This window comes from Diceros bicornis, chromosome 7 (genome assembly GCF_020826845.1).
Source record: "Diceros bicornis minor isolate mBicDic1 chromosome 7, mDicBic1.mat.cur, whole genome shotgun sequence".
Taxonomy (NCBI): Eukaryota; Metazoa; Chordata; class Mammalia; order Perissodactyla; family Rhinocerotidae; genus Diceros; species Diceros bicornis.
The window spans coordinates 11,016,618-11,036,260 of NC_080746.1; the positions used below are offsets into that span (position 1 = coordinate 11,016,618).

At 38.5% G+C, this 19,643-nt stretch overlaps 1 protein-coding gene across 8 annotated transcripts in view; it reads right to left on the minus strand.

The window, feature by feature from the left end:
- The window catches only part of CCDC15 (coiled-coil domain containing 15), an 89,599-nt gene that overhangs the window by 33,436 nt on the left and 36,520 nt on the right, over positions 1 to 19,643 (minus strand). For 5 of the 8 annotated variants that reach the window (XM_058544893.1, XM_058544891.1, XM_058544895.1 and 2 more), the window contains 3 exons: positions 16,763 to 16,855; positions 16,317 to 16,427; positions 15,192 to 15,295 (listed from right to left, as the gene is read on the minus strand). In XM_058544893.1, coding sequence (XP_058400876.1) covers positions 15,192 to 15,295; positions 16,317 to 16,427; positions 16,763 to 16,855 — 308 coding nt within the window. Of the gene's footprint in view, positions 1 to 15,191; positions 15,296 to 16,316; positions 16,431 to 16,762; positions 16,856 to 19,643 lie in introns of those variants that run through there. The other 3 variants (XM_058544896.1, XM_058544892.1, XM_058544897.1) reach the window with 2 other exon arrangements.

Sequence of the window (19,643 nt, forward strand, 5' to 3'; positions counted from 1 at the left end):
CACCCCCACTTCCCGGGTAACCACAGTCCAGTTTTCTCTGTCCATGTGTTGGTTTATATTCCACATATGAGTGAGATCATACAGTGTTTGTCTTTCTCTTTCTGGCTTATTTCACTTAACATAATACGCTCCAGGCCCATCTATGTTGTTGCAAATGGGACGATTTTGTCTTTTTTTATGGCTGAGTAGTATTCCATTGTATATATATACCACATTTTCTTAATCCAATTGTCAGTCGAGGGACACTTAGGTTGCTTCCACTTCTTGGCTATGGTGAATAATGCTGCAATGAACATAGGGGTGCATAAGCCTCTTTGGATTGTTGATTTCAGGTGCGTTGGATAGATTCCCAGTAGTGGGATGGCTGGATCATAGGGCATCTCTATTTTTAATTCTTTGAGGAATCTCCATACCGTTTTCCATAGAGGCTGCACCAATTTGCATTCCCACCAGCTGTGTATGAGGGTTCCTGTTTCTCCACATCCTCTCCAACATTTGTTGTTTTTTGTCTTGGTGATTATAGCCATTCTAACGGGCGTGAGGTGGTATCTTAGTGTTGTTTTGATTTGCATTTCCCTGATGATTAGTGATGTTGAGCATCTTTTCATGTGCCTATTGGCCATCTGTATATCTTCCTTGGAGAAGTGTCTGTTCATTTCCTCTGCCCATTTTTTGATCGGGTTGCTTGTTTTTTTGTTGTTCAATTGTGTGAGTTCTTTATATATTATGGAGATCAACCCCTTGTCAGATGTATGTTTTGCAAATATTCTCTCCCAGCTGGTTGGTTGTTTGTTCATCTTGATTCTGATTTCATTTGTCTTATAAAAGCTCTTTAGTCTGATAAAGTCCCACTTGTTTATTTTTTCTTTAGTTTCCCTAGTCTGGGTAGGCATGTCATCCGAAAAGATTCCTTTAAACCCAATGTCAAATAGTGTGTTGCCTATATTTTCTTCTATGAGTTTTATAGTTTCAGGTCTCACCTTCAGGTCTTTGATCCATTTTGAGTTAATTTTTGTGTATGGCGATAGCACATGGTCCACTTTCATTCTTTTGCATGTGGATGTCCAGTTTTCCCAACACCATTTATTGAAGAGACTTTCCTTTCTCCATTGCATGTCCTTAGCACCTTTGTCGAAAATTAGCTGTCCGTATATGTGTGGTTTTATTTCTGGGCTTTCAATTCTGTTCCATTGATCTGTGTGTCTGTTTTTGTACCAGTACCATGCTGTTTTGATTACTATTGCTTTGTAGTATGTTTTGAAGTCAGGAATTGTGATGCCTCCTGCTTTGTTCTTTTTCTTTAGGATTTCTTTAGCTATTCGGGGTCTTTTGTTGCCCCATATAAATTTTAGTATTCTTTTTTCTATTTCTGTGAAGAATGTCATTGGGATTCTGATTGGGATTGCATTGAATCTGTAGATTGCTTTAGGTAATATAGACATTTTAACTATGTTTATTCTTCCAATCCACGTGCATGGGATTTCTTTCCATTTCTTTATGTCATCGTAGATTTCCCTCAATAATGTCTTGTAGTTCTCATTGTATAGGTCCTTCACCTCCTTGGTAAGATTTATTCCTAGGTATTTTATTCTTTTTGATGCAATTGTAAATGGTATTATCTTTTTGAGCTCTCTTTCTGTTAGTTCATTATTAGCATATAGAAATGCAACTGATTTTTGTAGATTGATTTTGTACCCTGCAACTTTGCTGTAGTTGTTGATTGTTTCTAACAGTTTTCCAACAGATTCTTTAGGGTTTTCTATATATACAATCATGTCATCTGCAAATAGTGAGAGTTTCACTTCTTTGTTACCTATTTGGATTCCTTTTATTCCTTTTTCTTGCCTAATTGCTCTGGCCAAAACCTCCAGTACTATGTTGAACAGGAGTGGTGAGAGTGGGCAGCCCTGCCTCGTTCCTGTTCTCAGAGGAATGGCTTTCAGTCTTTCCCCGTTGAGTATGATGTTAGCTGTGGGTTTGTCATATATGGCCTTTATTATGTTGAGGTACTTTCCTTCTATTCCCAATTTATTGAGAGTTTTTATCATAAATGGATGTTGTATCTTGTCAAATGCCTTCTCTGCGTCTATTGAGATGATCATGTGGTTTTTATTCTTTGTTTTGTTGATGTGATGTATCACGTTGATTGATTTGCGGATGTTGAACCATCCCTGCGTCTCTGGTATAAATCCCACTTGATCATGGTGTATGATCTTTTTAATATATTGTTGTATTCGGTTTGCCAATATTTTGTTGAGGATTTTTGCATCAATGTTCATCAGCGATATTGGCCTGTAATTTTCTTTCTTTGTATTGTCTTTGTCTGGTTTCGGTATCAGGGTGATGTTGGCCTCGTAGAATGATTCAGGAAGTGTTCCATCTTCCTCTATTTTTTGGAATAGTTTGAGGAGGATGGGTATTAAATCTTCTTTGAATGTTTGGTAAAATTCACTGGAGAAGCCATCTGGTCCTGGACTTTTATTTTTTGGGAGGTTTTTGATTACTATTTCAATCTCTTTACTTGTGATTGGTCTATTCAGATTCTCCATTTCTTCTTGGTTCAATTTTGGGAGGTTGTATAAGTCTAAGAATTTATCCATTTCTTCTAGATTGTCCAATTTGTTGGCATATAATTTCTCATAGTATTCTCTTATAATCCTCTGTATTTCCATGGTATCCGTTGTAATTTCTCCTCTTTCATTTCTAATTTTATTTACTTGAGCCTTTTCTCTTTTTTTCTTAGTTAGCCTGGCTAAGGGTTTGTCTATTTTGTTTATCTTCTCGAAGAACCAACTCTTTGTTTCATTAATCCTTTCTACTGTTTTTTTGGTCTCAATATCATTTATTTCTGCTCTGATTTTTATTATTTCTCTCCTTCTGCTGGCTTTGGGCTTTGTTTGTTCTTCTTTTTCTAGTTCTGTTAGGTGTAATTTAAGGTTGCCTATTAGGGCTTTTTCTTGTTTGTTAAGGTGGGCTTGTATCGCTATGAGTTTCCCTCTCAGGACCGCTTTTGCTGCGTCCCATATGGTTTGATATGGCATGTTATCATTTTCGTTTGTTTCCAGATAGTTTTTGATTTCTCCTTTAATTTCATCAATGATCCATTGGTTGTTCAGTAGCATGTTGTTTAATCTCCACATTTTTGTCACTTTCCCAGTTTTTTTTTCCTGGTTCATTTCCAGTTTCATAGCCTTATGGTCTGAAAAGATGCTTGTTATGATTTCAATCCTCTTAAATTTATTGAGGCTTGCTTTGTTTCCCAACATATGGTCTATCCTAGAGAATGTTCCATGCGCGCTTGAGAAGAATGTGTAGTCAGCTGTTTTTGGGTGGAGTGCTCTGTATATGTCTACTAGGTCCATCTCGTCCAGTTTTTCATTTAAGTCTAATATTTCTTTATTAACTTTTTGTCTGGATGATCTATCCATTGCTGTAAGTGGGGTGTTAAGATCCCCTACTATTATTGTGTTGTTGTTGATTTCTCCTTTTAGGTTTGTTAATAGTTGTTTTATGTACATTGGTGCTCCTATGTTGGGTGCATATATATTTATAAGTGATATGTCTTCTTGATGGAGTGTCCCTTTTATCATTATATATTTCCCTTCTTTGTCTTTCTTAACCTGTTTTATCTTGAAGTCTACTTTGTCTGATATGAGTATGGCAACACCTGCTTTCTTTTGTTTGCCATTAGCTTGGAGTATTGTCTTCCATCCTTTCACTCTGAGCCTGTGCTTGTCTTTAGTGCTAAGATGTGTTTCCTGAAGGCAGCATATTGTTGGGTCTTGCTTTTTAATCCATTCTGCCACTCTGTATCTTTTGATTGGAGAGTTCAATCCATTTACATTTAGGGTAATTATTGAAATATGAGGGTTGAATGTTGCTGTTTTGTCACTTATTTTCTGGTTCTTTTGCATTTCCTTTGTTTCTTGTCCCATTTGTTTTGGACTGCCAATTCAGTTTGGTTGTTCTGTCTTATGATTCTTCTAGTTTTCTCTTTGTTTATCATATGTGGTTTTAATTTGATTATTTGTTTAGTGGTTACCTTGAGGTTTGGGCGAAAAATCTGTATGAGATAGTCCATTATCTGATAGCCTCCTATTTCCTTATACTAAGTCAATTCAGTCACTTTCCTCTTCCCCTTCTAAGTTGCTCTTGTTATACCTTATTCTATCTTGTGTTGTGGCTGTGTGTTTACAGTGATGAGGTTAAATTTATTTTTGGTGAATTTCTTCCTTTGATCTTTGAGTTTAGTATTTAAGTGGTTGCTAACCTATTCCGGTAAAGATCTACTATTTCTCTGATTTTGTCTACCTACTTTTCTCCTTACTCCAAGCTTTGTGTTCCCTTTCTCTTCTTGTTTTCAGGCCTGAGGGCCTTCTTGAGTATTTCTTGTAGTGGCGGTCTGGTGGCCATGAACTCCCTTAGCTTTTGTTTATCTGGGAGAGTTACTATTTCTCCATCATATTTGAAGGATATTTTTGCTGGATAGAGTATTCTTGGCTGAAAGTTTTTGTCTTTTAGTATTTTGAATATATCATTCCAGTCTCTTCTAGCCTGAAAAGTTTCTGTTGAGAAATCCGCTGAGAGCCTGATGGGAGTTCCTTTGTACGTTATTTTTTGTTTTTGTCTAGCTGCCCTTAATATTGTTTCTTTGTCGTTGACCCTGGCTAGCCTTACCACTAGGTGTCGTGGTGAAGGCCTTTGTCTGTTAATATATATAGGCGTCCTGTTGGCTTCGCTTACTGGTATTTCCTGCTCCTTCCCCAGATTTGGGAAATTTTCAGCTATTATTTCCTTGAATAGGCTCTCTGTTCCTCTTTCCCTCTCCTCTCCCTCAGGAATACCTATAATTCTTATGTTACATTTTCTAATAGAGTCCGATATTTCTCGGAGTCTTTCTTCATTTCTTTTTAGTCTTAGTTCTCTCTCTTCTTCCATCTGGAGTATATCTGTATTCCTATCCTCTAAAGTACTAATTCTTTCCTCCATATTGTCAGCTCTGTTCTTTAAAGATTCCAGATTCTCCTTTATCTCCTCCATTGTGTTCTTCATCTCCATCAGCCCTGATAGGTTTTTCTTTATGATTTCAATCTCTTTTGTGAAGAAACTCCTAATCTCATTTAATTGTTTGTCTGTGTTGTCTCGTATTTCGTTGAGTGTTTTTATGATCGCTATTTTGAAATCTCTGTCATTTAGTTTATGGATTTCTGTGTCTTCGGGGTTGATTTCTGGTTGCTTGTCATTTTGTTTCTGGTCTGGTGATTTCATATATTTTTGCATTGTGGTTCCTGTGTTGGTTTTGGTTTTCCTCATCCTGGAAGTCTCTGGTTGCACTTTCCACCTGCCGCCACTGTGTGGTGGTGAAGGGCTGTGTGGTCTAAGCCCCCTGCGCTCTGCCCCCGTTTTTCTGCTGCGATCCGCAGTTTTGTTTTGTTTTGTTTTGTTTCTTTTCCCCACTGCGATCCACGGGTCCAGTCCAATTTATTCAGGTCTGCCTCGGACCGCTAGATCTGGTCGAGCTGCAGACTCCGGGTTGTGGGGAGGAGGGAGCTCTCTCTTTTGCCCTCTGGGTCCCTGACGTGGGAGGCTTCTCGTTTGCCCCTCTTTATCCGCTCTCTGGGTTGCTCAGATGTTGATGGTAGCCCTGTGGCTCCTCTGAGCCCTCTGTGCGGGAGTTTCCCACTGGCTGAGAGCGCCCGAAGAGCTACAGTTTCCCGCCGAGGGCCGCCCCTCCCCCCTCTCTGGGAGCCGCGCGGACCGGATCGCTGATCTGATGGGGAGGGAGCGGAGTTCTCCTTACCTCTCCCCACTTCCTCCGGGGGCCCAGCACGTTCCGCTCTCAGATGTGCGGCAGTGTGGATCCCTCCGCTCCAGCTTTTGACTGTCTGGGATTCCGTTGTTTGTCTGTGGCTGTTACTTTTGTTGTATTTTGTGGGGGAAGAATTCACGGGAAAGCTCACTCCGCCATGATGCTGACGTCACTCTCCGTGAATGATCTTTTTAATGTATTGCTGTATTTAGTTTGCCAATATTTTGTTGAGGATTTTTGCATCTATGTTCATCAGGGATATTTGTCTGTAGTTTTCCTTCTTAGTATTGTCCTTGTCTGGCTTTGATATCAGGGTGATATTGGCCTTGTACAACGTGTTGGAAAGTGTTCCATCTTCCTCTATTTTTCGGAATAGTTTGAGAAGGAGAGGTATTAAATCTTCTTTGAATGTTTGGTAAAATTCTCCAGAGAAGCCATGTGGCCCTGGACTTTTATTTTGGGGGAGGTTTTTGATTACTGTTTCAATCTCTTTACTTGTGATTGGTCTATTCAGGTTCTCTGTTCTTGATTCAGTTTGGGGAGGTCATATGAGTCTAAGAATTTAACTATTTCTTCTAGATTGTCCAATTCACTAGCATATAACTTTTCATAGTATTCTCTTATAATCCTTTGTATTTCTGTCATATCCATTGTAATTTCTCCTTTTTCATTTCTAATTTTATTTATTTGAGCCTTCTCTCTTTTTTTTTTTGGTGAGTCTGGCTAAATGTTTGTCAATTTTGTTTATCCTCTCAAAGAACCAGCTCTTTTTTTTCATTGATCTTTGGTTTTATAAGTGTTTGCTAATCTATTCTGATAGAGAGCTGCAATTTTTCTGGTTTTATTGACCTGTTTTCCTCCTTGTTCAAAACTTTGTATCCCCTTTCTCTTTTTTTTTCTCAGGCATGAGGGCCTTCTTGAGCACTTCTTGTAGTGGGGGTCTTGTGGCAATGAACTCCCTTAGCTTTTGTTTATCTGGGATAAGTTATTATTTCTCCATCACACCTGAAAGATATTTTCACTGGATAGAGTATTCTTGGCTGAAAGTTTTGTCTTTCAGAATTTTAAATATGTCGTTCCACTTTCTCCTAGCCTGTAAAGTTTCTGTTGAGAAATCAGCTGAGAGCCTGATAGGAATTCCTTTGTACGTTATTTTTTTTTTTTGTCTAGCTGCCCTTAATATTTTTTCTTTGTCATTGAATTTTGCCAGCTTTACTACTGTATGCCTTGGAGAGGGTCTTTTCATGTTGTTATATTTAGGAGATCTATTGATTTCATTCAATGGTATTTCCAGCTCCTTCCCCATGTTTGGGAAGTTCTCAGCTATTATTTCTTTGAACAAGTTCTCTGCTCCTTTTTCCCTTCTCTTCTCCCTCTGGAATATCTATAATCCACATGTTGGATTTCCTAATTGAGTCGGATATTTCTCAGAGAGTTTCTTCATTTCTTTTTAGTCTTAGTTCTCTTTCCTCTTCCATCTGAAGCATTTCTGCATTGCTGTCCTCAATATTGCTAATTCTTTCCTTCACATTGTCAGCTCTGATGCTTAAGGCTTCCAGATTTGTCTTTATCTCCTCTATCGTGTTTTTCATCTCTAAGATTTCTGATTGGTTTTTCTTTATAGTTTCAATCTCTTTTCTGAAGAAATTCCTGATTTCATTGAATTGTCTATTTTCTTGTATCTTGTGGAGGCTTTTTATGATAGCTATTTTGAATTCTCTCTCATTAAGGTTATACACTTCTGTGCTTTCAGGGTTGACTTCTGGGTGCTTGTCATTTTCCTTTTGGTCTGGAAATTTAATACATTTTTGCATAGTGCCTGTCGGTTTTGGCTTATTTTTCCTCATATTGAAAATATCTGGTCACAGTTCCTCTTGCTGCCACTGTGTGGGGGTCAAGAGCTGTGTATTCTGTGCCCGCCTCGATCCACAGGCATTCTGGTCAGCCCGCAGCTGAGCTGGGGTGCAGCTGAGCTGAAGCGTGGCTGAGCTGAAGTGCAGCCAAGCGGTGGCTGCTGGGGCTGGAGCACGGGGAACAGCTGGAGCACGGGAACAGAGCTGGAGCACAGCTGGGTTGACACAGCTGGAGCTAGAGCGTGGCTGGGTTGATGCAGCTGCAGCTGGAGCGCAGCTGGGCCGAAGAAGCGGAAGCTGGAGCTGCAGCACCACTGGGCCGAAGAAGCTGGAACTGGAGCACGGCTGGGCTGAAGTAGCTGGCGCCAAATCAGCTGGAGCCTGAGCACGGCCAAGCTGCAGCAGCTGGAGCCAGGGTGCATTCAAACTGAGGGAGCTGGGGGCAGGGTGCGGTCAAGCTGAAGCAGCTGGGGCCAGTGTGCGCTTGAGGTAAAGGAGTTGTGGCTGGGGCATTGTTGAGCCAATGCAGCTGTGGCCGGGGCACAGTTGAGCCGATGCAGCTGGGGCTGTGGTACAGTTGAGCTGGAGCAGCTGCGGCTGTGGTGTGGTAGGGCCTGAGCCACTGCAGCCAGGGTGCAGACGAGCCAGAGCTGCTAGGGCCAGGGCGCTGGGGAGACGGAGCCGCTGTGGCCAGGGCGTGGGCACACTGGAGCTGCTGATGCCGAGGCACCAGGGGGGCCACCACCACTGGTGCCAGGGCTCCAGGGAGCCACCGCCTCCAGGGCTGGGGCACAGGCGTGCTGCCGCCGCCGCTGGTGCTGGGGCCAGAGCCGAGCTGAAGCCCCACTGAGCTGAGGCTGCAGTGCCACTGTGCTGAAGTGCCAGGCGGGCAGCTGGGGGGGCGTGGGGCTTACTTTTGCCTCCCTGACCCCAGAGGTTTCTCGCTTCACTGTTGCTCTCTGCTCTCCTGAAGGGCTAGCTTGTCGAACAGTTCTGCTGCCTCCACAGGGGGATTCCCCATGGGCTGGGAGGGCTCCTGGAGAGCGCCGGTTTTCCTGTGGAGAGCCACGTGGTCTCAGTCTCAGGGTCACAGTCCTTGGGGAAGGAAGGGAGATGGTCTTACCTCCTTCCACTTCCTCTGGGGATCCCAGCACCTCAGCCCTTGAGTGTACAGCTGCATGGGTGCCTCAGACATCCCTTGTGTTGTGTGAATAATTTCTCTTGGAATATGAATGTCCCTTTTGTTGTGTCTTAGAGGGGGAGAGTTCAGTGGGGGAAGCTCACTCCACCATGATGCTGACATCACTCCCCTGAGTTTGGCTTTTTTTAGATTTCACATATAGGTGAGATCACAAAGTACTTGTCTTTCTCTCTCTGACTTATTTCACTTAGCATAATGCCCTCAAAGCTCATTCATGTTGTCACAAATGTCAGGATTCCCTTTTTTCATGGCTGAATAATATTCCATTATATATATATGTATGTATATATATATGTATATGTATAGACACACACACACACACACACACACACTACATTTTCTTTATCCATTCACTTGTTGACAGACATTTAGGTTGTTGCCATGTCTTGGTTATTGTGAATAATGCTGCAATGAGTATGGAGGTGCAGGTATCTCTTTGAGATAGCGACTTCATTTCCTTCAGATATATACCCAGAAGTGGGATTACTGGATCATATGATAGCTCTATATTTAATTTTTTGAGGAACTTCCATACTGTTTTCCACAATGTGTGGACCAGTTCACATTCCCACCAAGAGTGCACAAAGGTTCCCTTTTCTCCATATCCTTGCCAGCACTTATCTACTGTCTTCTTGAAAAAAGCCATTCAAACAGGTGTGAGGTGATATCTCATTATGATTTTGATTTGCATTTCCCTGATAATTAATGATGTTGAGCACCTTTTCATGTACCTGTTGGCCACTTGTATGTCTTCTTGGAAAAATGTCTATTTAGGTCCTTTGCCCATTTTTCAATTGGGTTGTTTGGTTTTTTTCTATAGAGTTATATGAGTTCCTCATATACTTTGGATATGACCCCATTATCAGATATATGGTTTATAAATATCTTCTCCCATTTTGCAGGTTGCATTTTCATTTTGTTGACTGTCTCCTTTAAGGTGCAGAAACTTTTTAATTTGATATATTCCCATTTGATTATTTTTGCTTTTGTTGCTTGTGCTTATGGTGTCATACCAGAAAAACCATTGCCAAGACCAATGTCAAGGAGCTTACCCCTATGTTTTCTTCTAGGAGTTTTATAGTTTCAAGTCTTACATTCAAGTCTTTAATCCATTTTAAGTTGATTTTTGATGGTGTAAGATAGGGGTCCAATTTCATTTTTTTGCATGTGGATATCTGGTTTTCCCAACACCATTTATTGAAGAGAATATCCTTTCCCCATTGTATATTCTTGGCTCCTTTGTCTTAAATTAATTGATTTATTTTTGGGCTCTTTATTCTGTTCCATTGATCTATGTATCTGTTTTTATGTCAATACCATAATGCTTTGATTACTATAGCTTTGAGTCTAGTTTGAAATCAGGAAGCATGATGCTTCCTGATTAGTTTTTCTTTCTCAAGATTGCTTTGGCTATTCAGGGTCTTTTCTAGTTCCACATGATTTTAGGATTGTTTTTTCTGCCATTGGAATTTTGATAAGGACTGCACTGAATCTGTGGTTGCTTTGGGTACTATGGACATTTAAAAAATATTAATTCTTCCAATCCATGAGTAAGGAAAAAATTTTCATTTATTTGTGACTTCTTCAATTTCTTTCACCAATGTTTTATAGTTTTCAGTGTATAGATCTTGCACCTCCTTGGTAAAATTTATTCCTAAGTATTTTATTCTTTTTGATGCTATCATAAATAGAATTGTTTTCTTAATTTCTCTTTCTGATAGTTCATTCATAGAAACACAACAGATTTTTGTAAATTGAGTTTGTATCCCGCAACTTTACAGAATTCATTAATTAGTTCTAACAGGTTTTTGGTGGAGTCTTTAGGGTTTTCTATACATATCATGTCATCTGCAAACACTGACAATTTTAATTCTTCCTTTCCAATTTGGATGCCTTTGATTTCTTTTTCTCACCTAACTGCTCTGGCTGGGACTTCCAGTACTATGTTGAACAAAAGTGGCAAGAGTGGGCAACCTTGTCTTGTTCCTGATCTTAAAGGAAAAGCTTTCAGCTTTTTACCATTGAGTATGATGTCAGCTGTGACCTTGTCATATACAGCCTTTATTATCTTGAGGTATGTTCCCTCTATACCCAGTTTGCTGAGAGTTTTTATCATGAATGGATGTCGAATTTTGTCAAATTCTTTTTCTGCATCTATTGAGACAATCACATGATTTTTATCTTTCATTGTTAATGTGGTGTATCACACTGATTGATCTGCAGATGTTGAACCATCCTTGCATCCCTGGAATAAATCCAACTTGATTATGGTGTATGATCCTTTTAACGTATTATTAAATTCAGTTTGCTAATATTTTGTTGAGATTTTTTGCATATATATTCATCAGGGATATTGGCCTGTAAATTTCTTTTCTTGTAATGTCTTTATCTTGTTTTGGTTTCAAGGTAATGCTGGCCTCATAATGAGTTTGGAAGTGTTCCCTCCTCTTCTATTTTTTGGAAGAGTTTGTGAAGGATTGGTGTTAATTCTTCTTTAAATGTTTGGTAGAATTTACCAGTGAAGCCATCTGGTCCTAGACTTTTGTTTGTTGGGAGGTTTTTGATTACTATTTCAATCTCCTTACTCGTAATTGGTCTGTTCATATTTTCTATTTCTTCGTAATTCAATCTTGATAGGTTGCATGTTTCTAGGAATTTGTCCATTTCTTGTAGGCTGCCTAATTTGCTGACATATAATTGTTCATAGTAGTCTCTTAGGATCCTTTATGTTTCTGTGGTATCAGTTGCAATGTCTCCTCTTCCATTTATAATTATATTTATTTGAGTCTTTTTTTTTTTTCTTGGTTAATCTGGCTAAGGATTTTCAATTTTGTTTATCTTTTTAAAAAACCAACTCTTAGTTTTGCTGATCTTTTCTATTTTTTTCCCATTCTCTGTCATTTATTTCTGCTCTGATCTTTGTTGTTTCCTTCCTTCTGCTAACTTTGGGTTTCTTTTCTTTTTCTAGCACCTTGAGGTTAGGTTCTTTATTTGAGATCTTTATTTTTGCTTAATGAATGCATTGATAGTTATAAACTTCCCTCTTAGAACTGCTTTTGCTGCATCCCATAAGCTTCAGTATGTTGTGTTTCCACTTTTGTTTGTCTCAGATTTTTTTTTTATTTCTCTCTCTTTTTTTTTCTAAGTTAACAGTATTTCATCAACCTTTTTTTTGTGTGTGTGAGGAGATCAGCCCTGTGCTAATATCTGCCAATCCTCCTCCTTTTTTTTTTTTGGCTGAGGAAGACTGGCCCTGAGCTAACATCTGTGCCCATCTTCCTCCACTTTATATGGGACGCTGCCACAGCACGGCTTGCCAAGCTGTACGTTGGTGGTGCCTGGGATCTGAACCGACAAACCCCGGGCTGCTGCAGCGGAGTGCACGCACTTAACCGCTTGCGCCACTGAGCTGGCCCCTTTATTACTCTTTTGATTTCTTCTTTGATCCATTGGTTGTTCAGGAGTGTGTTGTTTAATTTCCATGTATTTGTGAATTTTCCAATTTTCCTCTTGTTATTGACTTTTAGTTTCAAGCCATCTTTTCACTGGAAAAGATACTTGATAAAATTTCAATTTTCTTTAATTTGTTAAGACTTTTTTAGAGCTAACATGATCTATCCTGGAGAATTGTTCTGTGAGTTCTTGAGAAGAATGTGTATTCTGCTGGTGTTGGACAGAATGTTCTGTATAGATCCATTTGGTCTATACTGTTGTTCAAAACTGCTATTTCCTTTTTGATTTTCTGTCTGGATGATCTATCCATTGTTGAGCGAGGGGTATTAGAGTTCCATACTATTACTGTATTGCTGTTTATTTTTCCTTTCAGTTCTGTTAGTATTTGCTGTTAGGTGCTCCTATGTTGGTGCATAAATATTTAAAATTATTATATCATCTTGATGAACTGACCCCTTTCTCTTTAAATAATGACCTTCTTTGTCTATCATGACCCTTTTTAACTTACAGTCTATTCTGTTTGATATAAAGATAGGCACTCCCGCTCTCTTCTGGTGACCATTTCCATGGAATATCTTTTCTGATCCCTTCGCTTTCAGCCTATGTGCGTCCTTAAAGCTAAAATGAGTCTCTTATAGGCATTATTTCCCTTTTAAAACAGTGTAGTATTGGCAAAAGAATAGACAAATAGGTCAATGGAACTGAAGAGAGCCCAGAAATAGACCCACATAAATACAGTTAAGTGATCTTTGACAAAGGAGTAAAGGCAATACTATGGAGCAAAGATAGCCTTTTCAACAAATGGTGCAGGACAACTGAACATCCATGTGCAAAAAAATAAATCCAGCTACAGACATTACACTCCTTACAAAAATTAACTCAAAATGGATTACAGAGCTAAATGTAAAACACAAAACTATAAACCTCCTAGAAGACAACACAGGAGAAAATCTAGGTGACTCTGGGTATGGCAATGACTTTTTAGATACAATACCAAAGGCAAGATCCATGAAAGAAATAATTATAAGCTAGACATCATTAAAATTAAAAGCTTCTGGGGGCTGGCCCCACGGCCTGGTGGTTGAGTTTGGCGTGCTCCACTTCAGCAGTCCAGATTTGGTTCCTGGGCGCAGACCTACACCACTCATCAGTGGCCATGTTGTGGAGGTGACCCACACACAAAAGAGAGAAAGATTGGCACAGATAATAGCTTACAGTGAGTCTTCCTCAAACAAAGAGAGGAAGATTGGCAACAGATGTTAGCTCAGGGCAAATCTTCCTCAGCAAAAATAAATATAAAAAAAAAATAAAAACGTCTGCTTTCTGAAAGACAATGTCAAGAATGAGAATTTAAGCCACAGACTAGGAGAAAATATTTACAAAAGACATATCTGATAAAGGGCTGTTATCCAAAATATACAAAGGGCTCTTAAAACTCAATAATAAGAAAATAAATAACCCACTTAAAAAATGGGCCAGGGGCTGGCCTGGTAGCATAGAGGTTATGTTCGTGCACTCTACTTTGGCAGCCTGGGGTTCGCCGGTTCAGATCCTGGGCATGGACCTACTCACCACTCATCAAGCCATGCTGAGGCAGTGTCCCACACAGAGCAACTAGAAGGATGTACAACTATGACATACAACTATCTACTGGGGCTTTGGGGAGAAAAAGGGGAAAAAGGAGGAAGATTGGCAACAGATGTTAGCTCGGGGCCAATCTTCCTCAAAAAAAAAAAGGCCAAAGACCTGAACAGATACCTCACCAAAGAAGAAATACAAATGGCTAATAAGTATATGGAAAAGATGCTCCACATCATATGTCCTTAGGGAATTGCAAATTAAAGCAACGAGATACTACTACATACCTATTAGAATGGCCAAAATCCAAAACAATGACACCACCAAATGCTGGCAAGGATGTGGAGCAACAGGAATTCTCATTCGTTGCAAAATGGTACAGCCACTTTGGCAGAAAGTTTGGCAGTTTTTTATAAAAGAAAACACACTCTTACCACACGATCCAGCAAACACACTCCTTGGTTACTTACCCAAAGGAGTTAAAAACTTATGCCCACACAAAATCTCTACGTAGATGTTTATAGCAGCTTTATTCATAATTGCCAAATCTTAGAAGCAACCAAGATGTCCTTCAGTAGGTGAATGCATAAATAAACTGTGGTACATCCAGACAATAAAATATTATTCAGCACTAAAAGGAAATGAGCTATCAAGCCATGAAAAGGCATTGGAGGAAACTTAAATGCATACTACTAAGTGAAAGAAGCTAACCTGAAAAGGCTACACATTTGTATGATTCCAACTATAAGACACTCTGGAAACAGCAAAACAATGGAGACAATAAGATCAGTGGTTGCCAGGGGCTGAGGGAGGGAGAGATGAATAGGCAGAGCACAAAGCATTTTTAGGGCAGTAAAACTATTCTGTATGATACTATAATGATGGACACATATCATTACACATTTGTCAAAACCTATAAGAATGTACTAAACCAAGAGTGAATCTTAATGTAAAATATGAATTATGTGTGTCAATGTAGGTTTATCAGTTGTAACAAATGTACCACTGTGGTAGAGGATGTTGTGGGATAAGCAATCCATGTATAGGGTTAGGGGGTAAATGGGAACTCTGTACTTGCCACTTAATTCTGCTGTGAACCTAAAACTGTTCCAAAAAAATAAAGTCTATTAAAAAAACATGGCTCTTAACCATCTTTTACTACTTTTACTCAGATCAAAAATAGTTGTTTCCACTATGATCAGAAGGCAAAACCACTGCCTGATTATTTCTAAAACTTAGTTTCCAAAATCATCTTAACTGGTAATTTAAGGCCCACAACAAGGAACAAAGAACTTACTTTTCAATTTTCTTCTTATATTCTTTTTGCCTTTGTTGTTCTTTTACTTGTTCTCTTTCAATATCCATGAAAAGTCGTCTATGTCTCAGGTATTGCTTTTGACGCTATAGGAAAGAAGATAAAATTGTTAAGATTCTGCTTTCAGAGGACTTTCTAAGGAAGGAAAATATCTTTGTGCCACAGACAAAAAAAAATATATGATATAGAAGTCACATGGAAATAAGTCTTTAATTTCCTTCTATTTATGGTGACTCAGGTTAATATCACACACAGCAAGAGCTTTTTATTTTCAAGCACACAGCTACTAGATGCTACAGACGAATCAGAGAAAGAAGTACTGATTTAGTTTGCCCTTAATATAGTCCCTTGTCAACAGCACTTGAAGATAAGATTGTATTTGATATGAGATATATACTATATTTACTCTGTGTTCCAAAGTAGTATGTACCACAGAAGCAGGACCACAGAAAGAATAAGAGAGGTATTTTATAACAGAACAATAGTCACTTTAACTTTTCAAAATTAAAACCATACCACAATTGGATACTCTAAGCCTAGCCCAACATGGTGGGGAAGAGAGAAGAAGGACTGAGGAATATCAGAGCATCATACTTCTTTTTTTATGAGGAAGATTAGTCTTGAGCTAACATCTGTTGCCAATCCTTTTTATTTTTTTGCTGAAGAAGATTGGCCCTGGGCTAATATCTGTGGCCATCTTCCTCTACTTTATATGGGACACTGCCACAGCATGGCTTGACAAGCGGTACATAGGTCCGCGCCTGGGATCCGAACTGGCAAACTCCGGGCCGCCAAAGCGGAGCATGCAAACTTAACTGCTATGCCACTGGGCTGGCCCCCAGAGCATCATACTTCTAAAGAGAACAAGTATAATAAAAGCAAGTGCTACTATCCTGTGTGTGATCTGTTCATACCTCTGGATTTATATAGTTTCTTTTAAGGACTCATGCTACTCAAAGGGTATTGGTATACCCATTCATGTTTTTGCCCTTTGAGTAGCTTGAGTCCTTTTAGTAAAAAATATTAAAAGTCTAATAGTTCTGAATATTGAGGATACATCACAATCATCAGTGGTATTTTTTAAAAACACAGATGCCCCAGACCTACCTTTTCAGATACTGATTCAGTATATCTGGTTTGGGTCCAGGCATTTGTATTTAAAAAAAGCTCCACATCTGATTCTGGTACATGGCCAGTGTTAAAAACTGTTGGTTTAAACTACTGAAAAGAAAAAAAAGGAAGCCATAAATTAAAACTCTTCCTTTAAATAAGTTATTGTGGCAAATATCACTTTCTGGAGAAATTCACTAGGATCAGATCTCCAATTTTACATTAAGGCACCCTAAATCCTAGGAGCTTGGAAGAGAAGTTGAACATATTAAAATGACTCAAGTAACTTGTTTGCCTTATCTATGAAATTCATAGTATTAGCTCAACGTGTTAGGACACAACAAACTGTTTCCAATTTATACAGTACTATTCTATTCACATAAACTATTATATATACTATTACAGTAGAAGTACTGATGTCCGAAAGCAGTACCATTACATACCTCTTTCTTGTCTTCTTCTTGATCTACTCCAGACTGAAGTGCCAGTGGAGTTTGGAATTCAGTGTTCAATCCTGATTGATATTCATCATAAACCTGTTAGAAAGTCCAGTTACACAAAATGACAAAATTGCCAAAAGCTAGCCCCGTGCATGCTTTTGATATTTTCATCTATTGATTCTTTTCTCCTGCAACCCTGAGCTAACTGGATAAAAAAACAAAAAAACAAATAGAATAAAATCAAAAAAGAATGAAAGGAAGCAGTTTTGAAGGAATTAACCAAACAAACAACAATAAACCAAAGGCAAAGATTCAGGTCAAAAACATAGATGAACTAATAACAAATCAAAATGCTCAGAATGAAAGTTCTGAAGTGAAATCACTCTATCATAAGTGTGCTTGGGATTGAATCCAGGATAAAAAGCCAGATCCCTTAATATCTCAAATCTATAATCATTTTCAATCTATACAACTCTCTTGATGAGTATGAGTCCAGAGAATAAAAGCCTGAAAGTACTATAACAATCAACTGACATGGCAGGGAGGAAACTGGAGCTAATTTCCGCCATATTACTAAAACCTTATGACATAACTTGGTATACCTACTTGGACATTATATGGGTTAAATTACGATCTCTAACTTTTATAAATAAAAGCTTAAAATTACTTTTATCTGTTTAGCTTAAAAGTCATTTATCTTTCAGCAAAGTTGCAGGATACAAGATCAGTATATAAAAATGAATTGTATTTCTATATATTTGCAATGAACAATCTGAAAATGAAATTAAGGGAAAAATCCATTTATAATACCATCAAAAAATACTTAAGAATAAATTTAACAAAGGAACTATAAATTTTATACTCTGAAACTGACAAAACATTGTTTAAAGAAATTAAAGAAGATCTAAATGAATGGAAAGACATCTTCTGTTCAGAATTGGAAGATTTAATATTGTTAAGATGGCAGTACTCCCCAAATTGATTTAATGCAATTTCCATCAAAATTTCAGTGGACTTCTTTGTAGAAGGTGACAAGGTGATCCTTAAATTCATATGAAAAGGCAAGGGACCCAGAATAGCTCAGCTGATCTTGAAATAGAAAAACAAAGTTGGAGGATTCACTCTTCCCAATTTCAAAACTTACTACAAACCTGGAGTAATCAAGACAGTGTGGTACTGGCATAAGAATAGACATATAGATCAATGGAATAGAACTGATAGTTCAGAAATAAACCCTTATATTTACAATCAACTGATTCTTGACAACAGTGCCAAGAAAATTCAATGGGTAATAGTCTTTTCAACAAATGGTGTTGGTACAACTGGATATCCACATGCAAAAGAATGAAGTTGGACCCCTACCTAACACAATCTGAGAAAATTAACTCAACGAGGATCACAGACCTAAATGTAAGAGATATAAAATTCTTAGAGGAACACATAGGAACAAATCTTCATGATCTTGGATTAGGTTTCTTAGATAAGACACCAAAAGCACAAACCACAAAAGAAAAAATAGATAATTTAGACTTCTTTAAAATCAAAAACTTTTGTGCTACAAAGGAAACCATCAAGAAAGTAAAAAGACAACCCACAGAATGGGAAAAAACATTTGCAAATCATATAACTAATAGGGGACACATATGTAGAATATATTAAGAACACACATAACTCAATAATCAAAAGACAAATACCCCACTTATAAATTGGGCAGAGGATCTAACAGACAATTTTCCAAAGAAGATATGCAAATGGCCAATAAGCACATGAAAGGATGCTCATCATTAACCATCAAGAAATTTTTTTTTTTTTATTGATGTTTTAATGGTTTCTAACATTGTGAAATTTTGGGTTGTACATTTTTGTTTGTCCATCACCCCATATATGACTCCCTTCACCCCTTGTGCCCACCCCCCACCCCCACTGCCCGGGTAACCACAGTCCAGTTTTCTCTGTCCATGTGTTGGTTTATATTCCACATATGAGTGAGATCATACAGTGTTTGTCTTTCTCTTTCTGGCTTATTTCACTTAACATAATACGCTCCAGGCCCATCCATGTTGTTGCAAATGGGACGATTTTGTCTTTTTTTATGGCTGAGTAGTATTCCATTGTATATATATACCACATTTTCTTAATCCAATCGTCAGTCGAGGACACTTAGGTTGCTTCCACTTCTTGGCTATGGTGAATAATGCTGCAATGAACATAGGGGTGCATAAGCCTCTTTGGATTGTTGATTTCAGGTGCGTTGGATAGATTCCCAGTAGTGGGATGGCTGGATCATAGGGCATCTCTATTTTTAATTCTTTGAGGAATCTCCATACCGTTTTCCATAGAGGCTGCACCAATTTGCATTCCCACCAGCTGTGTATGAGGGTTCCTGTTTCTCCACATCCTCTCCAACATTTGTTGTTTTTTGTCTTGGTGATTATAGCCATTCTAACGGGCGTGAGGTGGTATCTTAGCGTTGTTTTGATTTGCATTTCCCTGATGATTAGTGATGTTGAGCATCTTTTCATGTGCCTATTGGCCATCTGTATATCTTCCTTGGAGAAGTGTCTGTTCATTTCCTCTGCCCATTTTTTGATCGGGTTGTTTGTTTTTTTGTTGTTCAATTGTGTGAGTTCTTTATATATTATGGAGATCAACCCCTTGTCAGATGTATGTTTTGCAAATATTCTTTCCCAGCTGGTTGGTTGTTTGTTCATCTTGATTCTGGTTTCATTTGTCTTATAAAAGCTCTTTAATCTGGTAAAGTCCCACTTGTTTATTTTTTCTTTAGTTTCCCTGGTCTGGGTAGGCATGTCATCCAAAAAGATTCCTTTAAAACCAATGTCAAATAGTGTGTTGCCTATATTTTCTTCTATGAGTTTTATAGTTT